This window comes from Entelurus aequoreus, linkage group LG05, assembly GCF_033978785.1.
Source record: "Entelurus aequoreus isolate RoL-2023_Sb linkage group LG05, RoL_Eaeq_v1.1, whole genome shotgun sequence".
Classification (NCBI taxonomy): Eukaryota; Metazoa; Chordata; class Actinopteri; order Syngnathiformes; family Syngnathidae; genus Entelurus; species Entelurus aequoreus.
Window position 1 is genome coordinate 68227253 of NC_084735.1, and position 21122 is coordinate 68248374.

Here is a 21122-nt window from a genome sequence, read left to right on the forward strand (position 1 = left end):
CGGTACTAGTTAAGTTACGTGATATTAATGAATCATAAACGGTACTATACCGCCTCTAAAAATGACCGGTTCCCTTTTTTTCTTAACGGGCATGACGGCGCGCCGTAGGAGCATGTTCGGCAACGCACAATCACGGAGTACTTACAGGCAGACCCAGTGTGTAAACAAAAGGGACAATGGACGCATTTTGGCTTAAATAAACTAATGATAAAGGTGAAGCTATAACACTAAAACGCCGCTCTGCAAGAGGTGCTTTAAAATATGGCTAGCTAGCTAGCGGCTAACGTCCATCTGCCGTCGGCAGTGTTTTAGCTACTTCTAAATCAATAATACTCGCCTCCATGGCGACAAATAAAGTATGTTTCTTACAAGTATCATCCCTGCAGGTTGAGGAATAGCTAAACATGCTTCACTCCACACCATAGGAGGATACAATACAGTGTTTCCCACACATTCATTTATTTGTGGCGGCCCACCACGAAAGAATTACGTCCGCCACAAATAAAAAAAAATAAAAAAAGCTGTCCTGTCCAGCTTCTCAGGCAAATCATATAGTTGATGTAGATGCCCATATAGGCTGTTCAGATTTACTTTACAAAAGAGAAGTGTAGGATAGTTCTCTTGTTGCCTTATTTGTATTTGACCACTACTGTTTTCTGTTTATTTGTTACTGACTGTGGCAGGACACCTCTGCCTCTGTTTCACTTTATGTTGCTGGTAAATAATATGGTTGTAGTAGTAGGCTAAAGTTAAATTATTTATTATGCACTAATTAAAGGGGCAGAGCTTTAAGAGACATTTTAGCTTTTATATTTTATAAAATATATTTTTTGTATGAACCACAATTAATAAATATATTTCAGTGAATAACTTATTGTTCAAATCTGTATATAAATATGTACATAAAGTGTTGTAATTATATTGTAAAATGGATGGATGGATGGATGGATGGACGTTTAAAACAAAACTGTTATTATTAATTAGTAAGTATGAATTTTTTGAGCCTTTTTAGAGAAAATCGTATCATTGTAGTAAATTATGCAAATTACTCGATGATGTCATGGTGACCACGCCCATAGCCACGCCCCCACCGCCACAGGTATCTTGGCAGTTTATGGGAAACACTGCAATAGCTAACCGGCGTCACCGCTAACCAGCTCGCGCTCTACAATGTAAACAAACACCATGGGTGGATATACACCTGACATCCTTTGTAGTGATACCAAGTACAAGGGCGTATCTAGTCGATACTACTATGATTACATCGATATTTTTTATCATCACAAAATCATTTTTCGTTTTCTTTTATTTATATTATGTTTATAAACTCAGGAAATATTTCCCTATACACATGAGGACTTTAATTATAACCAATGTATTATAATGTAACAAATGGGTATCTGATCGATACCCAAATGTGTGGTATCATCCAAAACTAATGTAAAGTATCCAAACAATGGAAAAAAAAGTGTTTATTACATTTTAACACAAGTGTAGACGGAACATGTTAAAACAGAAAAGTATCGAAAAGTATCAACAATTAACAAAATACATTTTGGTAGTGTACCAGTACCAAAATATTGGTATCATGATAACCCTGTGTGTTACACTTTATTAAGTATATCTTACATATTCCTTATTTTTGCACCTTAATTTTAAGAAGTTATTGTTCAGTGTTTAATGTGATTTTAGAACTACTAAATTAGAAGAAAATGATGGCTGAGGGATTATAATCAAAGAAAGATTACATTTTAAATAAAAATGTTCACATTTAATATATTTTTCGCCTCGTCCTTATTTTCGATAGGTAATAAAAAATATAAATAATTAATTGATACTGACTGATATAAAACACTTATATATCCTAATTCAGTTTCCAGCCATATCGCCCAGCCCTACTCATTTGCAAGTATGTATTTATTTCAGTTTGTACTACAGTTGGTAAGGTTGTTGTTTGTAAGCGTGTGTGAAGAATGTGTGAAGACTAGACTCCCGACCTGATAAGACCTGATAAGTCTGAAAGACAAAAATATGATACAATATTATCTGCTCACATCTGCTACCTAGTGGTTGTATGAGCCCACAGCAGCTAGTTTCGTATAGTCCCATTTCTTAATGCTTCTGTCACACGCAGTATTCTCACAGGAATGAGGCAAAAGTACAACCTTACCCACTGTAGTTATGTTGCCATAGTCAGAAAGTAGTCTAATGGCATTAAGTTGAATGTGCCAGTCTTGTCTTATGTTGAGCCCCACAAACTGTTTATATTGTAAGTTTTGTACTTACTGCACACCAGCTGTTTGATCGTAACGTGCATTTTAGTTGTAGTTTTGATTGCCACTTTTGGAGTTGTTGAAATTGCCATGTAAAATCGCCAATGCTAATTTGTTGCATGTACTCTGTATGGCATATCCAAAGAAAAGTGGAAGCTTATTTTTGGCCACTTTTTATCAGGCATGCATTATTTTTTGTCATGACCTTCCGAGAGGACATACACTTATTGTGGAAGTTGGAAGTGTACAGCTGTTCTCAAGGGCGCTTGACAGCTGCTATGTTTTTTAGTGGAGATGATTGAGGACTGCCTCCCAAGTGGCTGTACATTGAACGTGCATCGGTGTTTTCGTCTACATCAACACAAGCAGACGAGATATGTTGCAGGTGTATGGTTTGTCCTGGGGAGCATTAGCTTTGTAGTTTGTCCGCAGACTTAGCAGGTGTTTTAGCTGTCCATTTCGACATTGTGTATATTGGGAGGGGGCGGTTGAGTGTTTTGGGTATAAATGTTCCTACTCCTCATGATGACAGCATTCCAGTCACATTTATGTACATTTACGTGATATTTCTCGTTTAACAGTGGATTCTGTTTTTATTTGATTATTACGTGATCATGTCCGCGATTCCGTTGAGAGTCATAAACCGTTCCATCCCAAACCCCTACTGTCTTCTATCCCATTATAAATTCATGGAAATCAGGGATTCTCAAATGGTGGGTTGGGACCCTAAAGTTGATCATAGACCCCATTCTGAGTTGGTTTTAGACAGCTAGACAAAAATGTGATCAAAATATTAAACACATAGCCGTGCCTAACCACGGTTTTTTCCCCTAAGACCTAGTGTTCTCTGCAGTGGCTATATCGTTCTTTGTCTATTTCTTTGGTTTGTTACAAATAATTACACATTTTGGAAAAATAACGCCCCGGTATGCTAAATACAAATGCCCACTTCAGAGGATGCTGTCTCTCAGGAGGGGTGTACTTACTTAGTGCAATGTTGATGTTTACTTTGATTTTATAATATATTTTGTGGATGTAGTTATCATGTCCCGCCTCATTTCCTTAATAATGTACCCTGAAATGCACGTTATAGACATCATTATGTATCGTGTGTTTTAGAGCTGCATCTATCGATTAGTCTACTAATCGAGCCAACTATTGATTGGTTTGTTCGATTAATAAAGGAATCAGAACACATAGCTTTAATGTGTATTTTAGGGAAAATACTTTTATGTTTGTGTATTTAAACTTCAGGGCAGTCTATGGGGTCTGGATTATAAAGAACATAATATAAATCAAGGATGTTTTCCAATCAAATTGATCGCTTTGATCTATTATGAGTTGTCGCCCTTGAGTGTGTATTTTTGTTCGATGTATTTATATTGAAAAGGATGACCAAGACTGTTTTAAAAATGCTTCATTTGACAATGCATTGAGGGTCCCAGGTTGACATGAGTTGTGAACCCCTGGTCTAAACCATTTAATTTGAGAGGTACTTCAAACAATATTAAACATTTAAAAGCACATTTATACATTTATATACAAATAAAATCCCTAATCAAAATGCCATCTATCCATTTTTTACCGCTTGTCCCTCTCGGGGTTTTGGGGGTGGCTGGGATAGCCTATCCCAGCTGTATTCGGGCGAAAGGCGGGGTTGACCCTGAACAAGTCACCACCTTATCGCAGGGCCAACACAGATAGACAACATTCATGCTTACATTCACACACTAGGGCCAATTTAGTGTTGCCAAACAACCTATACCCAGGTGCATGTCTTAGGAGGTGGGAGGAAGGCAAAGTACCCACGCAGTCACGACGAGAACATGCAAACTCCACACAGAAAGATCCCAAGCCCGGGGATTGAACCTAGGACCTTCTTATTGTGAGGCACCAGCACTAACCCCTGTAACACAGTGCTGCTCCTAATCAAAATTATTTGTAAAAAATATTTACAAGACCATTATGACAATTCCAAAATAGATTTTCTGGCATGCTGATTTTTATATTGTATTGTACTATCTCAAAATACATAAATCCCTGTGTATTTTTGAGGATTTCAGTCATCAGCTCACCTCAGGCTTGTAGTCTCTCACAGTAGGTATTTAAAACAATATATGTTAAATTTTTTCTTCTAATGTACAGCTGGAGTTGTATTAGTATTTCTTATTTTTCTATGCTGCCACCAGAAAAGTATACAGTAAGAACACATTAGGTACACCTGTACAAAGCTGTTACAACAATTATTGCATAATGAGTATAGTTTGACTCTGCAGCGCACTGTTATTTTGGGAACCAATTTTATCTACTACCGTATATAAGGGTATTAAAAACCATCAATGTCTACATTGGAAGTATATCAATATATTTATTCAAAGTATGTGAGCCATTGCATTAAGTCCCATTCATTCCCTTATGCGAGCCTATTGTGATCACTTGAACTGTTGCGTTAATGTGCACAAATCTAACATTCTGTCTCCATAATGATCATCATTTGCACGTCTCATAATTCTTCTCACTATATAGACGTCAACCCTCCTAGAATGGCAACGTTTGACAAGACAAAATAGGAGATGACTCTGCCACTTTGTTTTGTTTTTTTTATTCCAAAAGTGTTCATCCGCGAGGTATTGAGGTCATAGTGATTGTCTGATAATTCTAGGGTCAGAGCTCAAGATGACTCGTCAGAGGTCTGAGATGACTAGTCGCCCTCGTTGACGTGGCAATAAACTCAAAAGTGAGATGGCTTTGTTTTCTCACTTGTGTCAGTCCCTGCTGTCTCAGCCCTCTTGGTCTTGACTTTTGTGGGTGTAGATAAATAGTTTTGGACATGAAAACATATTGTTACATTAATGCCTTCTTGACACTGTCCGTCAAAACTGAGACTGTTGATGTAGTCGTATTGAATTATATCAGGATATGCATGTATACCTACTGCCCAGTAAGATGTAGTCAAGACTGGGTCTTTGGCGTGGATTGCTCTCCCGTGGTGCAAAAGAATTGGAACGGACGTGGCGTGCAGGTAAAGACATATTTAATTATTACTATAAACTCAAACAAAAGGTACAAACAAAAGACGCTCACAGCGGAGGTAAAAAACTTGACTAGGAAAACAAAAGGCGCGCACAATGGCGGAGAACTATGAACATTAAACAAACAAAAACTTACGTGACAAGAGATGAAACAAGAACTAACGTGACAAGGAACTGTGGACATGGCATGAATGTATGATGTAGCCAGCACGAACAACAGAAACAGAAAAGCCTATATAGTGACATGAAAAGTGAAAACAGGTGCGTGACTAACTGTGAACAGGTGCATGACATGACTGTGAAAACGTGAGACAGGTGTGTGTGAGTCCAAACGTGGAACAGGTGAAACTAATGGTTGCTATGGTGACAAACAAAACCAGGAAGTGAAACCAGGAACTAAGGAAGTGTCCAAAAAACAAAACAGCACATGGCCAAACAAAAACATGAACACAGACATGACAGAACCCCCCCCTTACGGACAGATCCCAGATGTCCAAAAACAAAAAACAGGATCAAGAGTCATGGGAGGGGGGGAGGGGGACATGGCGGTGGGTCGCCAGACCAGGTGTCCCCGAATCCACCGGGGCAGAGTCAGGTGGCGGCGGCGGGTAGACCGCCGCTGAACCTGACGAGGTGGGCGACCTGGGAATGGCCACATTCGTGGCAGACGAGGAGGTCGGCGCACCTGGCGTGGCGGACGCCCATGGAAAGGCCACATCCTTGGCCGACGAGGAGGTGGGCGCGTTGTCGTGGCAGGCGGCGAAGCTTGGCGTGGTGCGTCAGGCGGCGAAGCTTGGCGTGGTGCGTCAGGCGGCGAAGCTTGGCGTGGCGGGTCTTGACGAGGGTCTTGGTCTTGGCATGGGTCTTGGTCTTGGTCTTGGCGAGGGTCTGGGTCTTGGTCTTGGACTTGGTCTTGGCGTGGTTGGTCTTGGTCTTGGACTTGGCGTGGTTGGTCTTGGTCTTGGACTCGGCGTGGTTGGTCTTGGTCTTGGCGTAGTTGGTCTAGGACTTGGTCTTGGTGTGGCTGTGCTTGGACTTGGTCTTGGTTTGGGTCACTTGGCGGGTCTTGGTCTTGGTCACTTGGCGGGTCTTGGTCTTGGCTTTGGTCTTGGCGTGGGACAGCCACGGGCGGCACTTGGCGGCGTGGGGCAGCCACGGGCGGCACTTGGCGGCGTGGGGCAGCCACGGGCGGCACTTGGCGGCGTGGGGCAGCCACGGGCGGCACTTGGCGGCGTGGGGCAGCCACGGGCGGCACTTGGCGGCGTGGGGCAGCCACGGGCGGCACTTGGCGGCGTGGGGCAGCCACGGGCGGCACTTGGCGGCGTGGGGCTGCGACTGGCGGCACTTGGCGGCGTGGGGCTGCGACTGGCGGCACTTGGCGGCGTGGGGCTGCGACGGGCGGCACTTGGCGGCGTGGGACTGCGACGGGCAGCGCTTGGCGTGGAGCAGGTACTGGTGGCGCTTGACGTGGAGCAGGTACTGGTGGCGCTTGGCGTGGAGCAGGTACTGGTGGCGCTTGGCGTGGAGCAGGTACTGGTGGCGCTTGGCGTGGAGCAGGTACTGGTGGCGCTTGGCGTGGAGCAGGTACTGGTGGCGCTTGGCGTGGAACAGGTACTGGTGGTGCTTGGCGTGGAGCAGGTACTGGTGGCGCTTGGCGTGGAGCAGGTACTGGTGGCGCTTGGCGTGGAGCAGGTACTGGTGGCGCTTGGCGTGGAGCAGGTACTGGTGGCGCTTGGCGTGGAGCTGGGCGTGGAGCAGGTGGATCTTGGCATGGTCGAAAAACTGGTGGTGGCGGCCGTGCTGGTGGCTGTGGCTTGGCAGGTCGAAAGACAGGTGGTGGAGGTCGTGCTGGAAGCTGTGGCTTGGCGTGACGAAAGACTGGTGGTGGGGGTCGTGCTGGTGGCTGTGGCTTGGCAGGTCGAAAGACAGGTGGTGGTGGTCGTGCTGGAGGCTGTGGCTTGGCGTGACGATGCTGACCCACCCCACCTGAACAATTCCCAGCCCTAGCCCCCCCCTCAAGGAGCGGATCCCAGACGCGCTCCCCGCGGTCTGGAACCGTCTTTTGGGGTGGGCGGAGGGGGTTCAGGAGGAGGGCAGAATCCTCCCCTCTAAATTGTCCAAAAGGTCTTTCGTTCCCCCCCACCTGGGCTTTTGTGGGTGAAAAAAAAATTTCTGACTTGGGCGTGGCATGAGTCCTGGGGGGCGGGGCATGAAAATTGGGTGACTGTGATTGACAGGATCTGATTTCTAAAAACATGTCTTGGTAATATTTAATCATGGATTTAGAGTCTTTGGTTGGATGTGGCTGACAAGAAAAAGAGTTCAGGGGAAAAAAATCCATGACGTCACCCACTGGCAGCGGCGTGACGTCGTCCTGGGGAAGCCGGGCTGGCTGCAGCTCGTTTCCGCCCGGAGGGGGAGGAGCTTGCGGGAACGATGCGTCCTTTCCAATGCTTGTGGAAGCCCTCCCTGACGTCCTTCGTTGGGAGCGGCGCTTCCGGGACTGCGGTGACGCAGCGCCATCCTCGGACCAAAGGGAGCTGATCGGCACCAGTTTGCCGGTCGGACCCCACATGAGATCCCTGCGCTCCATGGGGGAATGGCGGAGTGTCTCGGCTTCCATGGCGCGCAGGACCTCCCACGTTACGTCGTCAAAATTGTCCCATTTTTTTGCGGGAGAGCTCTCGTGCTGGCTACATCCGTCATAACTTGGTCTTTGGCGTGGTTTGCTCTCCCGTGGTGCAAAAGAATTGGAACGGACGTGGCGTGCAGGTAAAGACATATTTAATTATTACTATAAACTCAAACAAAAGGTACAAACAAAAGACGCTCACAGCGGAGGTAAAAAACTTGACTAGGAAAACAAAAGGCGCGCACAATGGCGGAGAACTATGAACATTAAACAAACAAAAACTTACGTGACAAGAGATGAAACAAGAACTAACGTGACAAGGAACTGTGGACATGGCATGAATGGGTGATGTAGCCAGCACGAACAACAGAAACAGAAAAGCCTATATAGTGACATGAAAAGTGAAAACAGGTGCGTGACTAACTGTGAACAGGTGCATGACATGACTGTGAAAACGTGAGACAGGTGTGTGTGAGTCCAAACGTGGAACAGGTGAAACTAATGGTTGCTATGGTGACAAACAAAACCAGGAAGTGAAACCAGGAACTAAGGAAGTGTCCAAAAAACAAAACAGCACATGGCCAAACAAAAACATGAACACAGACATGACAGATGTAGTCTAAAGTCCATAAATAGCCCGGCTTTACCTGCCAGAGGTCAGTTAAGTATAGAGCGATGCTGACCCAATTGAGGTCGTTTTAAAAAAAAATAATTATGTCATAATTACATTTGAATTATGTTTTAACAGTAACGTGTTTACGAGCACCAAACGATGCATCATCTTCCTAACTTGCTTGCTCCTCTTTTGGAAGAGGCTCCTTCTGATTAGCTACTATCTAGATAAGCCTGCCCTGTGTATACACCCACCATTTCACAAAGGGCTTTATTAATTTACAGGCCTCACTGCACATCTTAAAAACAAAGTATATTAACTATCTTACAGTCAGCTACAAGCATGGCAAGTGTACATTAATCCAGCATGATTGCCAGTAAAATGTGACAATATTGTAAGCACTGTAGCTAATGTAGCGATGCTTGTGATGCTAATGTTTGTGGCCCTATGTCCTCCTCCTTAATATTATGTTGTTGTATAGGATACATGGCAATACGGCATATATTACTTTGGACAAGTGCATAATTACTGTGTGTAAGGGCTGCAGCTATTAATTATTTAGTAGTCAAGTAATCTATTTATTAGTTACTTTTATTAATTGAGTAATCAGATAATACACACTTTATAACCTCAATGCCTAATTTAGGGAAACAATTGAAATAAACAAAACATTTTCTGCTTGCTGTGAACTTCAAAAAAGCTCACCAACATGATTACAACTTTTAACATGTATCATAAATAAGAATTGAAATAATAAAATGAAAAACTTCATGCGGTCCAAATTGTAAACATTTTTGTTGGTTACACTTACTAAACAATAATCAAAAGGAACATAATGTATATGTCCAGCATCTAGTCTTTATTGTGGACAACAAATGTGGAACTTCTTTAAAATGGTTGAAAATAATATAATATTGGACTATAAAAGTAGCATTAGATTCGAGATAGATATTTGTCAGTCACTACAAAGTGACTAATGGCACTGTGTAGGCAACGGTGTGACACACAAAGCAGGGGTTGTTATGTTGCGTAGGCGTTGAACTAATTTCATGCCGGACAACGATAAACACCAACACCGCCATGTGCTGCCCGTAGCTGCTCCACGCCGCCAAGTGCCGCCCGTAGCTGCTCCACGCCGCCAAGTGCCGCCCGTAGCTGCTCCACGCCGCCAAGTTCCGCCCGTAGCTGCTCCACGCCGCCAAGTGCCGCCCGTAGCTGCTCCACGCCGCCAAGTTCCGCCCGTAGCAGCTCCACGCCTCCAAGTGCCGCACGTAGCAGCTCCACGCAGCCAAGCACCAAGCCAAGACCCACCACGCCAAGACCCACCATGCCAAGACCCACCACGCCAAGACCCAAGCCAAGCTTTGTCTGCTGCTGCACCCACGCCTGCTTCGTCTGCTGCTTCCATGCCTGCTTCGTCTGCTGCTTCGATGCCTGCTTCGTCTGCTGCACCCGCGCCTGCTTCATCTGCTTCTTTCACGCCTGCCACGAAGACGACACACACAGCTTCCACGCCTGCCACGACGACGACGACGCGCCCACCTCCCCGTCGACCCCGGATGTGGCCGCTCCCTGGTCGTCCGCCACGCCAAGTGCGTCCACCTCCTCGTCGGCCACAAATGTGGCCATTACCTGGGCGTCCGCCACGCCAAGTGCGCCGACCTCCTCGTCGGCCACGGATGTGGCCGTTCTCGGGTCGCCCACCTCGTCAGGTGCAGCGGTGTTCTACGCGGATACGGGAACACTTGGTCTGGCGACCCACCGCCAAGTCCCCCTCCACCCTCCCATGACTATTGGTCGTTTTTTTTGGACATCTGGTATCTGTCCTTAAGGGGGGATGCTCTGGCAGGTATGTGATCATGTTTTGTTTAGTTATGTTCTGCTTGGTTTTTGGACACTTTTTAGTTCCTGTTTTCACTCCCTTGCCTTGTCACCATGACGACCATTAGATTCACCTGTTTCACGTTTCACTCGCGCACCTGTTGTCAATCATGTCTGTATTGTTTAAGCCGATAGTTGCCAGGAAGTCAGCCTGGCAACATTACCCCTGTTTATCTGATGATACCCATGCTACTCATGTTACCTGATATCAGAGTTCATGCCGTTCTTTCTGGTCACAGTAAGTGTTTATTTGTTTTATGTCCATAGTTCTGCCTTTGTGCTAATTTTGTTTTCATAGTGAAGTTGTATTTCCACCTTGTGCGCGCCTTTTGTTTGTACCTTTTTTTTTGTAGTTTATAGTAAAATTAAATAATGTATTTACTTCCAAGCCATGTCCGCTCCAATTTCTTTGCATCTCGGGAAAACAAACCCTGCCATAGTTCACGCCATGACACCAGTATGGCGTAAATGTGTTTCTGTATGGTATTTCTCCAGCAATGGTCATGTGGTGATATAAATTATGGTATTTTGAGAGGTAATTATTGAAGTCGGACATCACTGAAGGCCTAGGTGGGAAACACACGGTTTTACGGTATACCGGTACTAATAAAGTACAGCGGTACTAATAAATTAAAAACAGTACTATACTGCTTTTGAAAAATACCGGTACTTTTTTTCCCCCCGACATGACGGCATGACATTGCTGGTAAAACGAGCAAAGGCGCATGTTAGGCAGCGCAAACGCAGAGTACTTTATGCAGTAACAGTGCTGAGATAGAAAAGAGAAAAAGGACACATATTGGCTTAAAAACTAACAATAAAATTAAAGCAATAAACATTGAAGTGCCGCTCTGCAAACAGTGTTTAGCTCTTGCTATTGTTAGCCGTTCGCTATCTAGCGGCTCTGGGGCAGAGATTTAGCCTGAAAGAAAAGAGTCAAGAACAGGAGATAGGGAGGAGAATCAGATTGGGCTGGTGCCAATATGGAAAATTGAGCAACGTCATGAGAGGAGAAATACCGTTAAACCTAAAAAGAAAGGTCTTTAATCAATGCGTGTTACCAACCATGACATATGGAGCTGAAACCTGGGCATTGTCAAATAAAATGGAAAAGAAAATAGCAGCAGCACAACACAACATGGAAAGAAATATGCTCGGAATCACATATAAAGACAGAAAAACAAATGAATTGGTGAGAAAACAAACGCAAGTCCAATACATTATGAGAACTATCAATTTAAGTAAGTGGAAGTGGGCTGGACATATCAGTAGGAGAACAGATAATAGATGGACTTCCCTAATGACATCATGGAGACCCATGGATGGGAGCAGAAATAGAGGAAGACAAAGATTGAGATGGCGAGATGAAATAGACAAATATTGGGGAACAGTGCAGTGGCAGGGAGCAGCTAGAGATCGTTCACTATGGCAGAAACATGCTGAGGCTTTTGTCCAGCAGTGGACTGACAATGGCTGATGATGATGATCTAGCGGCTAATGTCCATCAGTTGTGTTTTGGCAACTTCTAAATATCGAATCCTTACAGCCATGGCAACACATAAACTACGTTTCTTACAAGATCACCCTCCGCAGGTCGAGGAATAGCTAAATGCCACGGTTGAGTCCACACATACATCGACTGTTACAATACCAAGTACAAGAGGCGTACATAGTCGATACTACAATGATTACATCAATATGTTTACTATCACAAAATCTTTTGTCATTTTTTTATTGTTCATAAACCCTTGAAATATGTCCCTGGATACAGAAGAACTTTCATTACGACCATTGTATGACCTTATATCTCATTGGTATTGGATTATTACCAAAATGTGTAGTATCACCCCAAACTTGTGTGATGTATCAAACAGAAGAATAAGCGATTATTACATTCTAACAGAAGTTTAGATAGAACAAGTTAAAACAGAAAGTAAGCAGGTATTAACAGTAGATGAATAATCAGTTATCTACCACTTGTCCCTCATAATTTTGACAAAATAATAGAATGTTACACAATATGTTACTGCATATGCCAGCAACCAAATTAGGAGCCTTTGTTTGCTTACTTACTATTAAAAGAGAAGTTGTCTAGTACGTTCACTATCTTATTTAATGCCACAATTATTTTTTGATTGCAATAAGAAATGTATGTTTAATGTATCATAATATTTTCTGTTAAAATAAAGGTAATATTGACATTTTTTTTAGGTACCGGTACTGGTACCAACATAATGGTATCGGGACAACCCTAACACATAGATTTAGTGGAAAAGTCAAACAACAGTAAGTTCATGCGAAATTGACAAATACTTGTAGAAAATATGTCATAAATTCTTGTGAAACCTCAGTTAGACAAGGATAAAACAATTAACTATGTACATCAGATTAGATTTTTATTTTGCTTTTGTGCAACATGATAATAGTTTAGCTGTTACGTCACGTAGGCATGGACCGATAACGATATATGAAATAAACCTGATCATTTTGCCAGCATTGATAAATTGCCATGTCCTTGGGTGTTTTTTCTTGTCTCGCTTTCAAACAGGGAACAAAGAGGGTTCACTCTATGCATTGCGCTCAGCACCTGAGGGCGCTTGTTCAATGGTAGTGTTAAATGAACAGAGTGAATCTTCTTGTCAGTCAACCGCAATCTTTGTCTCGGAGGGTGGTACCAAAGCCGTTAACTTACACACAGATGATGCACCAACAAGGCAGCACGGTGAAACAGGGGTTAGTGCGTGTGCCTCACAATACGAAGGTCCTGGGTTCAATGCCCGGGCTCAGGGTCTTTCTGTGTTGAATTTGCACGTTCTCCCCGACTGCATGGGAGCAACACTAAATTGGCCCCAGTGTGTGAATGCGAGTGTGAATGTTGCTGTGTTGGCCCTGCGATGAGGTGGTGACTTGTCCAGGGTGTACCCCGCCTTTCGCCCTGCAGCTGGGATAGGGTCCAGCACCACCAAATGGATGGATGAAAGCACAGACAGAGCCTTTCTCGTTGCTGCAAGTGAAAGCACCGCAAGATAACATTAGGAGGAAAATAGATGATCGCAAAACTTAATGTCCAGTTTTGGAATGTTTTCCACTTTAAAAACAAATAACCAAGATGAGACCATCAACACGGACGAACAAGCCACTATGCGGAATTCGTTGGAAAGTGATGGCAACAAAAAAATTAAAAAACACCCGACACAATTTTTCCAACTGGGTAAAAACTGTACTGCAAGATGTTTTATATTCATTGAAGTGTCATTTTTGGAAAAAAGATTGAGTACATTTTATTTTCATTGTATGTCTACTTATTTAAGATAATTTACATTTTTTGACTTTCCTTTAACTATGGAAGAAACAGTAATGAGAAATACAAGTTTATTGATTTTGATATGGTTAATTGCATAAATAATATCATATGTTATGATAACATTAGTGTTTAATTCGGTCTCAAATTAAATGATCAATGGGTTATACTTGTATAGCGCTTTTCTACCTTCAAGGTACTCAAAGCGCTTTGACACTATTTCCACATTCACCCATTCACACACACATTGATGGCGGGAGCTGCCATGCAAGGCGCTAACCAGCAGCCATCAGGAGCAAGGGTGAAGTGTCTTGCCCAAGGACACAACAGACGTGACTAGGATGGTAGAAGGTGGGGATTGAACCCCAGTAACCAGCAACCCTCCGATTGCTGGCACGGCCACTCTACCAACTTCGCCACGCCGTGATGCTGACAATAATTTTGTTCATCTGCAATAATTTTTGGGACAATTTATTATCCAGCAGAATTTGTTATTGGCCCAAGGCCACCATCACAACCTTTTAATCTTTATTATTAACTGTACAGCAATTATTTTTCAACGTGCTAATTAGGAATTCCACTTCAAATCACCTCTACAGTTAAAAAAGGTTTATGAGGGCGACCATTTGATTGATTATTTCTGTTTCCATTACATCCTAAAGGAAAAATAGCTACAAAAACGGAAGGAATCAAAAGTTGATCAGCAACCTGAGGCTGGTGACAGCTAGTCCTTATTTTTTATCCAACTGGGTAAGAGATTTTTCAAAAGGGGCCACCTGAGTAATATAATTAAGATTTAATGCTAAGTCACTGGTGTGTGGAAGTGGAAATGGATGGCACATGATGGCTCTTAAGGCAATCTAAGGAAGAGTGCAGGTGAAACTGTTATTCATGGCTCTCAGCCTCGCAACATGGGAACACTATCAGGTCTCTCCCCCCTGCCCCTCCTCTTTCTTTATTATTTCATCCAGAAGCCTTGTTTCCTTTCCTAGCCCCCAAAGCCTTGCTTAAAGAAAGATCATATCTTGTTCAAAGTTGGGTCTTTACGTCAGCGGTATCCAAAGTGCGGCCCGGGGGCCATTTGCGGCCCGCAGCTAATTGCTTACCGGCCCGCCACACATTCTGAAAATGCTATTGCAAAAATTCTAAAAAACATTTAAAAAAGTGGAATTAGGTGAAATCTAATGAGAAAAAGTTGCAATGTTGACACAAAGCTGTCATGCAGGCTGGTTTTTTTTGGTTTTTTTGCCATTGCTCAAAAAAATAATAATTACAAAAAAAATCAATGTTATAATTAATTATTTTCAAGGCTCCAATTACTTCAAAAACTTTACTTTAAAATGTTTTATGTGGAAAAAATATTGCATATATTGTGTGGTTGCCATATAAAAACATCAAAGTTTTATTTTACAAAAGACCATAAAACAAACAAAATAATAGTTTAAATGCAAAATCGACAGATATATCTGAAGTTGATCTCGTAACTTAAGTGTTGAAAGTTTAAAAAAAATAAAATAATACAAATGTATCAATTTATGAGTGGGGCACCTTTTGGAGTAGGATTGTATTTATCTTTACACTGTGATTACTCAAAAAAATAATAGTGAATTAAAATCAATGGTGTCCTGCATTATTGATATTTTATGGTTCTAATTACTAAATACTGCATATTTAATTTTTACTATAAAAAACAAAGTTGTCTATGACAAAAAAGGCATAAAACCATTTTTTTTAAATTTATTTATTACATATCAACCTGAAGTTGATGTAGAGATGTACTGTAAGCGTTAAATAATTAAAAAAAAAACATAATTTGACTTATTTTTAACATTTTAATGACTGAGACCCTTTATGGTCCCCGGGAGCCCTAAAGGTAAAACAAAAATCCATATATTTTGTTATGGTTTGAAAATGAAAAATATCAAAATGGCCCCCCGCATGCTTTCATTTTTCAATTTACGGCCCTCAGTGGAAACACTTTGGACACCCCTGCTTTACGCTATCAACCCTTTCCCCTGCTCTCCTTCAGTGTTTACTGGAGATGCAACAATTGAAACATCTATTTTGGTCACCTGTGTGTGTGTGGTGAGCATGTGTGTGCGTGTGTTTGTGTGTGTGTGTGTGTGTGTGTGTGTCTTTATGTGCATCTGATTACATTTTCACTCGTCTTCTTTGCAGTTTATACACCGAGGCATTAACTTCTGTTGAGCATATTCAGCCACAAATGTATGTTTTATATTGAGGAACCCACATACATAAGAACTGGGTTTCTGTTAAAATGCTGTAATGTTGAACTCATTCATGAATATTGTGTATAAAAACAGCAAAGTTCTCATGGTTAAGGATTCAAATAGGTTTTATTTAATCGAAGGTAAAAAATGCAGGCTATTTTTTGGTGCTTTCCTCTTTTTAACTGCACCAATGCAAAATAGGAAGATGAAGTGTACAGTACATGGGAATGCTGGAAGAAAGGTGTTTGCAGTTCAACGCCCAAGACCCTCTTGCTTTGTAAGCAACTGATGCCGTCCAAAAAGAAGGTTTGGAATCACATCTGATGTGGTGCCGAAGTCAATATTAACATATCCTGCTTCTCAGGGTTCTGCATAAAAGGCACCGACGAGTAAATATAAGCTCTACAGTTCCACCTCTGATGCAGCATTTTGCAAGATTTCTGTTAAAAAGGGCTACATGGGAAGTGCATAATAGGGTTCCTGTTGTGAGCAATTGTTACTATCTGAGAAGTATAGTATACGTCACACCAGATGATGGTGCTGATGTCTCCACAAAGGTAATTATCTGATTACGGGATGCCAGAGCGCTGTGTGAAAGTTTTTGCAAAATCAAGTTTTTCGTGTTCCGTGTAAAAGGCACAGGCAGATAAATGTGTGGATTTTCTGGGCCCTATTATGCAAAACCAACTTTTCTTACCTGTTGTTTTTGGGTATTTGGGATCCGCATAAGCCCATGAAATTTGAAATCAAACCATTGAAGCGTGAGGTTTGGAATTTGAGACTTTAGTGACGTATTTCTCCACGTATGGTAGAGGTTTACCCGGGGAGCTTTGCGTGAGTCAGTTGTTTTTATTCAGTTGCAGTCAATAAGTTCCTTCTTTTTCTCTAGCCTCTTGTTGTAGGGCAGACTGACTTGTACATGCACATGCATGCTACAAATCCTTGGCTGTTGCATTGTTCTAACTGGTATCTGCCTGTAGAAGTGGAAGTTTTAAAAACTACAACATGGCTGATGGCACGTAAATAAGATTGCCCACAAAACGGCACATTCCGAAGAGACAGTCAGAAGGTCTGTGAAACAAAATCTATGCAACATTTTGACCAAAGCACCACCATTACATGTTATGTAGACCACAAAGAATTGATTTAAATAGGGCTGCACAATTATTATTGCAGAGTTAAACTTTGCTGAAGAAAAGACTCCAATATTTGTACACAAATGCAATTAATCCAACAATTTAAGATGTACCGTATATGCTTTTGTATTGCATTGGATTCAAGAGGTTTGATTTGTTATTGTGTTACTTGATTTTTTTTTACTTTAATGCATGCCATTTATTTGCACAAAACTTAACAGTTTTATCTAAAGATCTTTCAGGCTGTATTTTGAAGTAAAACTTGCCAGCGAGCACGCCAGTCGGAGTCTCCTCACTCATTTTTGTACTGCGTATGCATTGATCTCATCACTGACCTACTTTTAAATCATCATAATATGAACCCTTTATGTACCAATTTTTCAGGATATACTGTATGTGTAAACAAATAAAGGTTCACAGGAAGTGACAAATAATGCATTAACCTTTGTACTTCAATACTGCTATACAACCTCCTGAGAACAAGTGTCCTCTGCAATGAACATGTGTGTTTAGACTGGTCGTTTATGGCAAAAATCCAAATCACGATTAATTGAAACCTGTATCTGGATTTCAGTTAATGCAGTATTATTTCACTCTCAACTAATACTCAAATGTTTGGTCAACACAATCTTTATTGTAGACAAAGTCTGTCCAAACAACTAACACTGAATTCATTTAGGGTACAAGCTACCGTACTCACGTCGTTGTGTGTTTCAGTTTTAGTCCATGACTGAATCGGGCAGTGATACATGACTGCTACTTCTTCTGCTGGGTTTCTGGCAGCCTTCATGCATTTGGGTGTAAAAATAATTGACAGGAACATTTTCCATTGGTTGAAAACTAATTGTCGGTTTCAATTATTTTTTGATTAGTTGCTCAGCCCAAATTTGCGTTTTGCAAAACAGGGCTATGTTTAACTCGGACAAAAGAGACCAAAACCAAATGGTTCTTGGGAGGCTATTTGTATAGATTGTGTGTACTGAATATGATTACAATTATAAAAACCAGAAGCCCTCAATTCTGGATATGTAATTTAACAACATCACACCTGTCTGAGAAAAAACATGAAAGCAAAACCCACATATTTACTCCTTTGCTGTGGTGACATTTGTGGCCACAGGCTCTTGAGATGTTATTACCTTTTCATTCGGCGAAGTGAAGAAGTATTTGAGAAAATTGTCCTTGCAGGACTCCTAGAAGCCTTCCAACCATATTTAAGATATGACAAATAATTCAGCCACTTTGCTATCTTCTAGTAGAGTCAATGAAAGTTTACGTGGAGGTCATCATTCAGGCCTTAAGGCAGCAAACAGTGAAGGTATGTGTGGTACCTGCAATTGACTGCAGAATGGCCACTATATTTATAAAATGGGACATTGTGTCTTTTCTTGGTCCTCATACATCTCCATTAGAGAAACCATGAATATGGAAGAACTGCATTGCTGTCCCTCGAAACAAAACAACTGATTGCATGCATTTTTCTTCTCATCGCAGCTCCTTTCAAACCGATGATGATGATGAGGTAACCAACAAGACGTGGGTGCTGACCCCCAAGGTATACGAGAGTGACGTCACGCATATCCTCAACGGCTTGCTAGACGGATACGACAACAAACTGAGGCCTGACATCGGAGGTAGATGCTGATTTTCCACTTGTTTAGTCAGAATCAAACATCCAAGACCATGCTCTTCATATGTTAAAAAAAACAAACAGAACCCCACATGAGCAAGCACTTTGGCAACAGATGAAAGGGAAAAAAACTGAACAGAGGCTCCTCAGCCCTGTAAATTGGTATCAGCCCTTAACATGGCAAGCAATACGGTACTCAGAAATAATTGATCCGTACTACAGGGTGGGTGGAGCTATCCTGCTTGTATAGTTCCGAAGTGCAGAACCATAACCACATTGACCTGAGTACAAATCCTCCCTGGATATATGTCTATGGGTATTTTTTATTCATGCAGGCCATTGTATATTCTCAGGGCATTCAATTGATCGCAATTAGGTCGTTCTGTTTGTCTTAAAATATGTTTTGGTTCTCATTCAAGCAGGATCCATCAGTTGATGCTCATAGATAGATTGGTCAAACTACTAGAACCTGGATTGCAATTATGTTTTATTTTATTTCCTAGCTGCTCAACATTCATTTGATAACTCTGCTTGATCACAACTAAATCATATCGTAATCATAATTCATTCCCTATTTGCTAATCTTGTATCGCTGGTGCACCTTTCCAGGTCACTGGGGTGTGAGTGACAGGAAGAAAAGCTCTGTGTTGCTATTTTGCATGTATACATCTCTAGACTAGACTATAGACCAGGGGCCATGAACCTTTTTGGCTGAAAGAACCATGACATTATTTTTAATGTGTATTTCCGTGGGAGCCATATGATATTTTTAACATTCAATACCACTAAATGTGTGCTGTTTTAAGACAAACAATTTTAGAGTATAATAATTGCATTCTTCATAATAACATTGTTATACTAAAGCGAACCAATAATAAATAGAATTCTTCTTACTTCTAATGCAACAATTTGCGATTCACATTTGGCCATTTAATTAAAGAAATGTTATTATTGCATATTAGACACACCAGAACCTGCTCTTCCACCAAGGCAAATTCCTATGTCCCTTGGTCTTGAAATCTATGGTACTCGCAATCTTTGTTTTATTTTCGCCATCTTCTTTTCAAAAGGGGTTTTATAAACTATCGAGCTGAATATTTGATTGACCTCACAACACGTGTAGCTGTGATTGGCTGAAACTCGCAGGAAAGCTGGAGCCAAACCTTGGCCTGTAATCAAGCTGTAGAGAACGGATTGATGGATTAAAATACATCAAAATGTTTTAATGCGCTAAGATTTATCCGGGAGCCAGATGTAGTCAACAAAGGAGCCACATCTGGCTCCCGAGCCATTGGTTCCCTACCCCTGCAATATACTGTAAATATGTAAACTAAAACAAGATAGCTCAAGCTTCTTTAATGACTTTCAAGACCCTCTATAGTTTTTATGTGGTGGCCATTTTTTTGCATCGCTAGTTGTATATACAAATGGTATAGAGGTCTGTTTTTTTATGTAGAGAGAAGACAAGTGGCTCACTTCTTTCACGCTGTCAGACAGCAGGGTGGGGCCCTCCTCTCCACCAGCGTAAAATATACATCATGATGTCATTTGAAAAGAGTCAGAGCAAGGAGAAGATGCTCAATACTCCGTAACGCTTGATGAATGGTTCTGCACATCAATGGGAACCGGCCTGTCTTTCACACACCCCTATAGGAAGATATCGGCTGTTTTAGCTGAATTGAAGACACTAAGGGACTGATCTACTAAAGGTTTGCGTCTTTTTAAAAACATATGCAGACTTGATAGCGAACGCACAGCTGATCTAAGTTTGTGTGCCGATAATTGCGTCTCTTAAATGAGCAAAGTAGCGAGCATATTCCATTTAGTGTTTGCCTAAATGGATACTTAGAATATATGCAGATTATCAGAGCTCCCACAGTACTCGGACGAGGACATGCACATGTAATCATTTAGCAGCCGCAATGTGATTTCTTAAACCTGAATCAGTTTGTGGCCCCTGTTTTTGGGTCTATAATTAGCATATTTGGAAGGTACATGCAAACTACCACAGTTACGCACAACTGGATGCACGTGTCAACATATTTTGACCGTGAGAAATAAAAAAATTATAGACCCATATAGCCTATTCAGCAACACCATTTTATAGCTGCTGGATGACTCAGGTGTATGATTTAAAATCTTTTTTCATATGGCATTTGTATTGATATATCAATAAATCTATGCCACAGGTTATAGTTGTGTGCTTCATGTCCCACAACATAGCAAAACACCACATGTTTAATATCTCCATAGTGCAGTGGTACATGCAAAAACCTAATTTAAATAAGGCGGTCTGCACAACTTTTTTTTTTTTAAATTGTGCAGTCACAACGCTAATAGTACTTGCAATTGTTTTGTTTCCACACGCTATTTAGCACTTTTTATTTGGGATC

The 21122-nt window shown here is 41.7% G+C and overlaps 1 protein-coding gene across 4 annotated transcripts in view; it reads left to right on the forward strand.

The window, feature by feature from the left end:
- The window catches only part of gabrg2 (gamma-aminobutyric acid type A receptor subunit gamma2), a 117018-nt gene that overhangs the window by 13828 nt on the left and 82068 nt on the right, over positions 1 to 21122 (forward strand). For all 4 annotated transcript variants that reach the window (XM_062048725.1, XM_062048727.1, XM_062048724.1 and 1 more), the window contains exon 2: positions 18594 to 18733. In XM_062048725.1, the coding sequence (XP_061904709.1) occupies positions 18594 to 18733 (140 nt within the window). The remainder of the gene's footprint in view (positions 1 to 18593; positions 18734 to 21122) is intronic.